Raw genomic sequence first — 11274 nt, forward strand, 5'->3', positions numbered from 1 at the left:
ATATTTAAGAATGCTTAGATGTTGTTGTTAGAAAACAAGGCCAGAAATAAAGTTATTTTAAAGTACAGATACAGTAGGGACTAGAAATAGATTCTAGTGTTAAAAGCAAAAGAAGGAGAGTGTTTGAGTAAAGAACCTGGAACACACTCAAAAAGAAGCAGAAGGATTAGATAGGCTGATGTATTAAAGGAATGAAGAGGACTGCTGAGAGGCAGGGATGCTGAGTAGGTGCTTTGTCTTTGATTAAAGCTGCTCTGTACACTCAGCACTTCAGCTGCACTGCCAGATCTGGTGGGTTGTGTTTGAGGTGGGTGTATAAAAGCAAAATATCTTTGTTTTTGTAGGGTCGTACTGGGCGTCCGGGTCTGCCTGGGAAACCAGGTTCTTCAGGGCTGCCCGGCCCAGAGGGACCTAAGGTGGGTGAGTTTTACCTCCGCACACCATCTGACCCATGTAGTCTCGCCACATACTGCACAAACATAATTAAAGGGATAGTTCACCCAAAAATGAAATTCTGTCATAATTACTCACCCTCATGTCGTTCCAAACCCGTAAGACCTTCGTTCATCTTCAGAACACAAATTAAGATATTTGGATGAAATCCGAGATCTTTCTGTCTCTGCATAGACAGCAATGTCATTACTACATTCAAGGCTCAGAAAAGTAGTGAGGACATCATTAATATTTATTTTACTTAATGACAGAATTTTCATTTTTGGGTGAACTATCCCTTTAAGCTGACAATACATCTGTTATCATGGTATCAAGTGTCTGGTCTTCATCATTATTGTTCCTATATCAAAGTAAACGCCAAGTCTGAGATCAAGTGTCCCCCTTGACTGATGCCTCTTCCATCAAGAGAAATGGACCCAAATGGATCTAAAAATAGCTCATTAGAGCCTATTTGACTGTTTATATATGACCTCATTGGCAGGGCGAGAAAGGAGACCCAGGGCTGATGGGAATGCCAGGAATGAGGGGATCACCTGGACCTAAAGTGAGTCACATTCTCCAGGTGTAACTGGTGTACAACTGAAGTAATGGAGTCGAAGTAATGTTGTGCCTTGATTTTTATTTCATAAATAACATTTTATGTCTTCTCTTAATGAGAAAAGGTAAATAATACTTGCCTTCTCTGTCCAATTAGGGCTTTCCAGGCAATAAGGGTGAGAAGGTACTGTACGTTTGTTAAAATCAGCCTAAATGTTTCTTTCCCTTTGTAGAGTTATGGGACTGAACTTTATATTACATAACTCTCTGTACATATTGTTATGGTTTCAGGGAGCACGGGGGGATTCTGGACCTGCAGGTCCAAAAGGAGACAAGGTTAGAGACTAAAAATCAGTTTCTAGACATTAGGGTTCCTTATTAATGGTGTTTCCCCTAGAAAAACCGCAACATGCTAAAATTCTTGGAACACGCTATCAACCACCTACACAGAAAACCCTAGTAACTCAGTAGCAACATGCTTAAAATGAATGAATTGAATATGTAGAATTGAAATGTATAGGCACTCAGTCATATTCACTTGTGTATCTGGTCTGCTCACTTTAGGGAGCAAATGGACTGCCTGGGATGCTGGGACAGAAGGTATGATGTGACATTTTAACCATTAAAATCAATCTTATGCATGTAACGCTAATATGTTTTGGATGTCACTGATCTGACTCGCTCCTTCTCTCTGAACCTCCCCCTCTTCGTCACTCCCCCAGGGTGAAATGGGACCCAAGGGTGAGTCTGGCGTCCCAGGGAAACGTGGCCCTACAGGACGACCAGGCAAGAGAGGCAAACAGGTGAGGACACACAGCATTCTGCTCTACATCAGAGCTCCAGTCTGTGCTGATACTGAGACCTTGAGTCTCTGAGTGATGATAAGGGAGTGGATTATTGGCGGAAGAAGCTGCGGGCATATTTAAAACCTGCATACTCGCACGGTTAACCTGTCCCGCCCAGTCAGGGGGTCAGTCTGTGGCTGAGTGTGTGTGTGTGTGTGCCATTTCGTAAGTAACCTGATGAGCTGAAAAGCTCACCGTGCTGGTAGCTGGATTTGGACCAGCAGGGCCTCTGATGTTGGGTCCAGCCCTGCCGCTCATGTTTCCAAACTCTTGTATTACACTGCGGATAGGTATATATATATATATATATACACACACAACTGTGTAAAAGTTTGGGGTCAGTAATTTTTTTTAATACTTTCATTCAGCAAAGATGGCTTAAATTGATCAAAAGTGACTTTAAGGACATTTATTATTGTTACAAAATATTTTTATTTCAATTGCCAATTCAAAAAAAATCCTGAATAAAAATATAACAGTTTACACAAAAATTGTAAGCAGCACAACTATTTTATATTAATTACAAGAAATGCTTTTTGAGCACTAAATCAGCATATTATAATGGTTTCTGAAGAATCATGTGACACTGAAGACTGGAGTAATGACTGCTGAAAATTCAGCTTTGCCTTCACAGGAAAAATACTTTTAAAAATATTTTAAATACCTTTATAATAATATTACACAATATTACTATTACTGCATTTTTGATCAAATAAATGCAGCCTTGGTGAGCATAAGAGCATAAACTTTTAAACGTACTGTATATGTATATAAACTTTATATATGTAAATATTGATGAGGTTTTATTCGGATAGGCACTTCCTGGGAATGTCTTAACTAACTGCTGGGAAATAGTAGGACTGTTACCGTAGGCTGTACCCAGCAAAGATTCCTACTATCAATCAGCTCAGTGCTGTGACACATACACATTTAAGGTTCCTTAGATCACTGCACAGGCCTCGGACTTGAATGTCATTTCAGCACCTGCAACTAAATATTACACAATATTACTATTACTGCATTTTTGATCAAATAAATGCAGCCTTGGTGAGCATAAGAGCATAAACTTTTAAACGTACTGTATATGTATATAAACTTTATATATGTAAATATTGATGAGGTTTTATTGGTTTTGTTGGTGTAGATGAGTCAATGGGTTTAGCTCAATTATTTATGCATTCTGGCGTAGGGGTCTGATGGAGACAGAGGTTTTCCAGGGCCAGTGGGTCCCACTGGTCCACCTGGACCCAGGGGCCACCCAGGACCTCCTGGGGTACCTGCATCAGGTGAGATACCATATATGCACACAATTTTTTTCTGAATCACCTATTAGGATGTCTGCAGATCCAAAGTAAGGTTTTGAACGTTCTGGTCTTTTAAGCAGAGTTTTTGATAAGTAAATCAGTGCATTTCTGTTCTAGCTGTTCTAGCGATGTCTAATGAAATCTAAATGCTTTTGTTTGTTGGTATCTCATGATGATCAGGGCTGTTTGTAGTTGGAGAAAAAGGTGAGAAGGGATTGCCCGGTCCTCCTGGAGTCTGCGACTGCAGCTTCCCTTCTCTCAGTCCAGCCAGTGCCCCGTTACAACACCGTAACAAATATGACAAAGTTCCAGCGGTAAGACACACACTCTCTATGCTGAGGACTTCCCATTTACTTCTAATGTGAATGTTACTTCTGTAATGTGAGGTGAAAGATATTCAGTAAGAAACTTGATTTGATCTATTTGCACTATATACCAGAATGAATCACAACTAAATACAAGTTAGCTAAAAGGTAAATGATAAATAGTAACTGTAAAATAATTTATTGTAAAATAATAAAGAGACCTTCCCCCATTCCACTGCCTGCTAACATATTATTTAGGCCCTTAATTGAGCTGTTTTCATTGTGCGGATTTTGGGTTTTATTATCATTCTGGGTAACCTGATGTACACACATTGTCCCCACTCAACAAGCCAAATTTGACACAAGATCGAATTTAATTTGCGTGTTTATAATGGAATCAATAAGCCTGTTCGTTCAGTGTTTATATCTGCTTCTTGATCAGTTTGTGTTTCCTGGTCAGATATTCGTTGTGGGCAGTGAGGAAGAGCTAAAAGGTCTCCAGGAAGATAACGCACTTGCCTTCAGGAAGGATCAGAGGTCTCTTTACTTCAGGGATGAAAATGGATGGAAGCCCATTCAGGTACAGGGTCATTTTGAATACACTGCTATGAAACATGCAGCCATACTAGTATTTTGGGAACAGGAGCATGCTATTTGTATTTTAGCTGATGCCGCTCCAGGCGACTGAGAGGATGAGGGATGGGAATGGAGTCTGCGGTGATGGAGAGGTGCAGGAACTCAACGGGGAAGAATGCGACGACGGAAACAAGGTTGTTACGGATGACTGCGTAGGTGAGTCACATGATCATAGAGACAACCACATTCTGAATATATGAAAATGCCTAAACATAAAATTAATTAGTGGTAAATGTATCTTGTTTTGAGGATTATTTAGATTTATACAGAAAATCAGCACTCACATTTTCTTGGAGTAGTCTGTTGGTCATTCATTAGTCTTATCAATCCTCTTTCTCTTCACTCTTCACTCACTCCACCTCTGTCTCTTTCCTGTTCTTTATCTCTGTCTCTGTGTGTAGGCTGTAAAAAGGCATACTGTGGCGATGGATATCGTAATGAGGGTGTGGAGGAGTGTGACGGGAAAGACTTTGGCTACCAGACCTGCAAATCATATCTGCCCGGGTATGCACACCACACCACACCACAAGCGCACACACACACACACACACACACACACACACACACACACATACATACATACATACACACATATATTCATGTGCATATTTAAAATGGTTGAATTTGGGTAGACTTTTCAGAAATGTGAAGCTGAACTTTATTATTATTATTGTTTAATTATTTTATATTTAATTATTATTATTTTAATATGTGATTATATTGAATTGAAATATTAAAAAAAAAATAACTTTTTGCCTTCACTATTTTTTTTACATGGCTCTGGGTGTAACTATAAAAAAATTAAAAGTACAAATATTTCTCAATTAATATGATATATTATAATATTTAATAACAGCAGTATGCATGTCAATTATAGAAAAGCTAAATCCTTTTAAAATAGTTTAACATGGAGTACCGCATATCAGGTCATGTCATTCTAATTATTTTATTTTTTTATGATTTGTATTTTAATGTTTAACAACTATTTATTTAAATGTATTTATTCTTTATAATAATTTTATAATAACTTTTTATAATATCTTTTTTTTATAACACTTAATCCTTTTGCCTTCTCTAATTTATTTTACATGGTCCAGGGTGTAACTATAAAATTAAAAGTACAAATATTTCCCAATTAATATGAGGTAATAACAGCAGTATGCATATCAATTATAGAAAAACAAAATCCTTTTAAAATAGTTTTAGATGGAAAACAGCATGTCAGCCTCCAAAAAGTATTTCATGTCAACACCCAATATGATGGATGTTTAAGGGCTCTCTCTTATCTTTTTGTACAAATAGCACCTTTGGGCAGCTCAGGTGCACCGACTCCTGTTTCATCGACTCAACCGGCTGTAAATACAGGACCTGAGGCCTACAAAAGTCACACATTCACACTGACACACACACACACACACACACACACACACACACACACACACACACTTCTGCCTCCACACGCTCTTGTTCTTCTCAATTTCGTCAAAACAATTTGTTGTACTTTTCCACAAAGTATGATTCACCCTCTGATGTCTCAAAACACTATGCCGTCTCCCTGAACATTTTGACGAAATGAAAGTGAGTAACTCTGTTAAACTGGAACCTTTTCATCAGAAAAAGCAAACCACCTTCTGAGTTTTGAGGCTTTTAGTCATCTATATGCTTGAGAGATATGAGGGAGAGCCTGCTGAGATCAAAAGTATTTAACAGATGATCTGAGAGGATTTGGCTGTTTCTGTCTCCATCGCCTCCTTCACACTCCAGACACACACACACGTTATAAGGTTCAACTCAGTGGGTACGGTACTATTTGTAGTACTGCTTGTTGATGCTGCTAGTATGTTTTGAATGGCAGCTGAGCTGGTAGATGAATGTTTTAGGAGTTGTGTAATGAAAAGTCATTATTATTTAAATGAATGTATAGTATGTTTATATGAAACTTATTTATTTGTTTGGTATTGCAAATGCATGATTAGGTCTGTACATGTTTCTGTATGTGTATCATGAGCTTGTTTCCAAGCGACTAAGCAGTATTTTGCTGGTATGTGCCTTGTAAAGCATGTACTGTAAAAACAGGTATTTATTGTATTTATTTATTCATTGAACCAAACTTTTATGAAAAGATAGCTAATAATTATATACTTGATTATTTTTCACAGAAACATGTTGTAATGTTTATTTGAGTTAAATGATGATTTATTCAGTCAGAGCAATAAATTGCAAGCATGTCCAGTGGGTGGCACTGTTTCCCAGTGTCTCACATGTGTCCTTCCTCTTGATTCAGAGCTTTAATACAGCATTTCATACTGGCACAGATTTCAAATACAGATAGATTTAAAAATGAAACTTAGAATGAGGAAAAACAAAGAGTATTTTTTCTTTGGTGTATTAGAAAGTCTTGATTTGATGAGTTAGATGAAGAGTTAGTAACAAAGGGCTCCAGCAGCCACAAGAATCAGAAACAGGACAATACCTTCTAATAAACTCACTTGTTAGTTTTAGAAATGTAACTTCATTTACTTTTCCATTTATAGTTTCATCCATTTCAAACATTTATTCTGCTCACCTTAAGCCTAAAACACGGTTTCACTCTTAGTGGTTAACTTTCTTCCATTTTACAAAAACTGATGCCCTTTATTTGAAACAGTAATGACAGCAAGACTTCTCTAATCTGTATGCACAGATTTAACTCTTTCCTTTTGCCATATTTTGTTAAGCCATGTTTTAATCTCCATTTTTTTCTCATTTTTATTCTGTTAGTCGTCTAATAATTTGCCCTTTTAGTCCATTCAGGGTATGTTAAAAGCTGATAGGATAATTAATAAAAGCCTTGTCAGGTATGATAAGCAAATTGAATAGGCATAATATATTTGTTCCAGAAACATATTAAATGTTAAAACACTTATTATTGACTGAAGAAAATTAATTAGATAGGTAAACACTTTTTATAAGAATCAGGGGTTTTAACATGGCTGCATCTGTAATAGGGAAACTCTTTCTTGAAATGTGGATGACCAAAAAAAAACTATTATTTTTTTTTTTACATCAAACTAGAATGTTTTCACAGATAATGCAGTTGTGATTGATAAAGTGGTGCTTGAGTTAGTTGGTTTGACCTACAGATTTGTCTGCTGTTCTTCACTGACGATGAGGATGCTGCTTAAAGGGGTCATATGATGCGATTTCAAGTTTTCCTTTCCTGCAAAAGGTTAGCACCAAACTTCATATTGTCCCATTTCATCTTAAATGAGTCCTCATGGCAGGAGGTTGTGGGTTGACTGTGAAAACAAAACAGGAAGAGTTCATTTTCAATAAGACAGGTAATTCCAGAATTAGTTTTAGTGTTTCCTTGTTTTTAAATGAAACCAATCAACTGAGGAACTGATAAAACTATTTATTTTCAGTTTTGTATGCACAATTGTTTCATCCTGGATCTGGTAATAACTGGATCCTGAAACAAACTGTTTACATTGAAACAGAGACTTGTAGACAGTATACACCACCATTCAAAAGTTTGCGGTTGGTAAGATGTTTTCAGTCTCTAATGTTCACCAAGTCTGTATTTTTTTTTATCAAAAATACAGTAAAAACAGAAATAATGTGAAATATTATTACAATTACAATTTTTGTCTCATCCTGAATCACTATGGTATTGTAATAAGTGCTTATATTCAGATTATTTTAAACCTGTATGGACGACAACCGCTGTGGCATAGCCCAGTACCTGCGTGACTTGCTTTCTATTTTAATATATTTTAAATTGTAATGTTTGCTGCTCTAGAAACATTTTTTTATTGTTATCATTGTTGAAAACACTTGCGCTGCTTAATATTTTGTGGAACCCATGATACATACAGGTGCATCTCAATAAATTAGAATGTCGTGGAAAAGTTAATTTATTTCAGTAATTCAACTCAAATTGTGAAACTCGTGTATTAAATAAATTCAATGCACACAGACTGAAGTAGTTTAAGTCTTTGGTTCTTTTAATTGTGATGATTTTGGCTCACATTTAACAAAAACCCACCAATTCACTATCTCAACAAATTAGAATATGGTGACATGCCAATCAGCTAATCAACTCAAAACACCTGCAAAGGTTTCCTGAGCCTTCAAAATGGTCTCTCAGTTTGGTTCACTGGGCTACACAATCATGGGGAAGACTGCTGATCTGACAGTTGTCCAGAACACAATCATTGACACCCTTCACAAGGAGGGTAAGCCACAAACATTCATTGCCAAAGAAGCTGGCTGTTCACAGAGTGCTGTATCCAAGCATGTTAACAGAAAGTTGAGTGGAAGGAAAAAGTGTAGAAGAAAAGATGCACAACCAACCGAGAGAACCACAGCCTTATGAGGATTGTCAAGCAAAATCGATTCTTCTAATTTATTGAGATGCACCTGTATTTTTTGATGAATAGGAATTTCAAAGGAACAGCATTTATTTGAAATAGAAATATTTTGTAACAAATATTTACAGTCAATTTTGATAAATTTAATGTGAGATTAATCATTTTGAAAAATTATTAAAAAAATATATATAATTATATTAATTATAAATAAACAAAATATAAAAAATGTATTAAAAATTATTCTATTCATTTCTTTAAAAAAAAATCATTTTCAGTTCATCATTGTGTGAGCATCATAATACTATATACTTAAAAAGCTGTTAATATGCAGATTTTTTGCTTTCAAATCAAACACTATGATATATTGATACTAAATATATTCAGGAATTGTTATGAAAACTTCTCTCATCCTATTATCACCTGCTTTTTTGCCACTCTAATTTTAGGCTACTTTATATATGTAGTTGTGTATAAAGCAAAGGCAATATTACAATTGTATAAATATTTTTAAAAATAAATAAATAAAACAAATAAGATCATCTGCCTCAAGCCTGTCTAAATGAACAGAGGCAACATTGTGAGCACTGTCATTGAACAGAAACTTCACCTTTCCTCGCATACACTCTCACATACAAAGAGGTTGTTGTACCTCTGTTCTCCTTGCTGGGGTAGGTACGTGGGAAGGGCCTGAACTCTTCAGGAGGGGGGAAGTCCTCAATAGGATGGAAGTGAAACTTCGATTCAAAGTCATCTGGAAAGCAGACAAAGAAAGGAAAACAAATGCTATGTTAAATTAAAGAGCTTGCATATGCGCAATCACAAACATACAAATACACATGCAGAAAATCATATTGTCACAGTAGTTCATTTCTAGTGTAACTGCTTGTTGCTGTTCATCAGATGGTAATTATAGCCCATTTAGACCTTTAGCTTCATCATCAATGACAGCCTGCAGTCTCACCTAAGCTGTGCAGGTGTCCGTTGCGTACTGAGCTGGGCGGAGCTGACAGTGGGAGAGGAGGAGGGGGTGGGATCCTACTGGAGAGTTCAGTGTTAGGAGACCGAGCAGGGGGAGCAGGGGGTGGAGCCATCCGTGGAGCACCTGTCAATCCAAAAATCGTAATAAATGACTGACTAGTTCATCTCAGTTACGTTTTCATTTTAGTTTTTCTTCTAATATTTATACATAATATTTCCAAACACACTACCATTCAAAAGTGTTTTATAACACTTATAAAGTCCCATTAGTTAATATTAACTAAGATTAATCAATGCTTTTGAAGTATTTTTCAATGTTAGTTAATTTTAACTGATGTAGTTAACTCATGTTAGCAGATGGAATCTTGCATTATTGTATAGTAATTGCACTTTAATCAAAATTATTCAGCAAGGATGCATTAAATTGATCAGAAGTGACAGTAAAGACATTTATAATGTTACAAATATTTCTATTTAAGTAAATGCTGTTCTTTTAAACTTTCTATTCATCAGTAAATCCTTATTAAAAGAACACATTTCCACATAAATATTAAGCAGCACAACTGTCTTCAACATTAATAATAATATTTCTTGCAGCAGTAAGTCAGCATATTAGAATTATTTCTGAAGGATCATGTGATACTGAAGACTGGAGTAATGGCTGCTGAAAAATCAGCTTTGCCATCACAGGAATATTTTAATATATAATATATATATAACTAAGGTCATTAGTCATATACCTGCAAAACGTGGCACTGCAGGAGGTCGTCTACTGGGGGCGGTACAGGGGTAAGACGGTGGCAAAGGTGGTACGCTGGGCCTGTATGTGGGTGAAGGCATGGGAGGTACTTTCTGAGGTAGCGGAGGCGGTGCTGAGGAGGGGTGACTGCATGCAAACGAAGCAGGAAGAGGAGGAGGAGGTGGGGGAGGAGGCCCTAAAGAACTGTCCTTCATTTCTAATGGCCCCGGAGAAGGGGGCGGAGGGAAGAAGACTCCAGATGATCTGTTAGAGAGTGAGGATGGAGGTGGTGGAGGGTAGAAGACCCCAAATGACCTATCAGGGAGAGAGGATGGAGGGACTGATGGAGGAGGTGGAGGGGGTGGATCCTCTGAAACCGTCTCCCTGTGATGGAGGGTTCCAGAGAGGCTGCTTCAGGCTGGCGGTAGAGCCGGAGCGAGACACTGAAACACAAACAAGCCATATCAAAAAGTCATTCAAAATTTGTCCAGCACTGAAAAAATACAAAGCATGAGAATAAACAGGTCTGACTTCAATACCCGGGTTGTGATGTGGCTGCTTGTCTCTTTGTCCGACTGGTTTGAGTACAGGAAATCCCCCAGCAAATAGTCCACCCAGAGTTGGACCCACTGCAGATGGAGCAGATCCTGCTGTGTTTGTAGAGTTTCCAGCAGACACATTTCTTCCACTGTCATCCACACTGTTCACTTTAGGTTCTGCAAATACATACATTATCATTATGCTTACTGTGATTTCACCAAGTAGATCATGTTCCTGGATCACACTGCAATACACCATTCAGATTCTAGGGTTAGATTTAGTCTTAAAGGGGTCCTATTATGCTCTTTTACAAAGTCTTGATTTTGTTTTGGGTGTGTACTAGAACAGGCTCTCATACTAGGTTTGTCGAAATACACATTATTTTTCACATATTTTACATTATTACAACACCTCTCTCCCCAGTCTGGCATGAACGGCTCCAATAGTTCCTGTATCAAATGAAGGCCCGCCTTCTGAAATACGGAATGTGCTGTGATTGGTTAGCTGGGTCAGTGTGTGTTGTGATTGGCAGCACTTGGCGCCTGGTCGGGAAATGTCACGCCCCTTACCATAGCCGCCTGCAAG

The 11274-nt window shown here is 37.4% G+C and overlaps 2 protein-coding genes across 2 annotated transcripts in view; one reads left to right on the forward strand and one right to left on the reverse strand.

The window, feature by feature from the left end:
• Positions 1–5520, forward strand: part of LOC107654692 (acetylcholinesterase collagenic tail peptide-like) — a 9493-nt gene extending 3973 nt beyond the window's left edge. The window contains exons 6-17 of the mRNA XM_016441879.1: positions 345–416; positions 935–997; positions 1148–1174; positions 1282–1326; positions 1555–1590; positions 1713–1793; positions 3025–3121; positions 3320–3453; positions 3905–4024; positions 4110–4236; positions 4482–4584; positions 5383–5520. Of these exons, the coding sequence (XP_016297365.1) occupies positions 345–416; positions 935–997; positions 1148–1174; positions 1282–1326; positions 1555–1590; positions 1713–1793; positions 3025–3121; positions 3320–3453; positions 3905–4024; positions 4110–4236; positions 4482–4584; positions 5383–5452 (975 nt within the window). The 3' untranslated portion in view covers positions 5453–5520. The remainder of the gene's footprint in view (positions 1–344; positions 417–934; positions 998–1147; positions 1175–1281; positions 1327–1554; positions 1591–1712; positions 1794–3024; positions 3122–3319; positions 3454–3904; positions 4025–4109; positions 4237–4481; positions 4585–5382) is intronic.
• A 1763-nt stretch (positions 5521–7283) lies between these two features.
• Positions 7284–11274, reverse strand: part of LOC107654765 (WAS/WASL-interacting protein family member 3-like) — an 11401-nt gene continuing 7410 nt past the window's right edge. The window contains 6 exon segments of the mRNA XM_016442012.1: positions 7284–7358; positions 9082–9183; positions 9394–9534; positions 10151–10511; positions 10513–10592; positions 10689–10865. Coding sequence (XP_016297498.1) covers positions 7318–7358; positions 9082–9183; positions 9394–9534; positions 10151–10511; positions 10513–10592; positions 10689–10865 — 902 coding nt within the window. The 3' untranslated portion in view covers positions 7284–7317.

The sequence above is a fragment of the Sinocyclocheilus anshuiensis genome, unplaced genomic scaffold (assembly GCF_001515605.1).
Source record: "Sinocyclocheilus anshuiensis isolate Anshui unplaced genomic scaffold, SAMN03320099.WGS_v1.1 scaffold195, whole genome shotgun sequence".
Taxonomy (NCBI): domain Eukaryota; kingdom Metazoa; phylum Chordata; class Actinopteri; order Cypriniformes; family Cyprinidae; genus Sinocyclocheilus; species Sinocyclocheilus anshuiensis.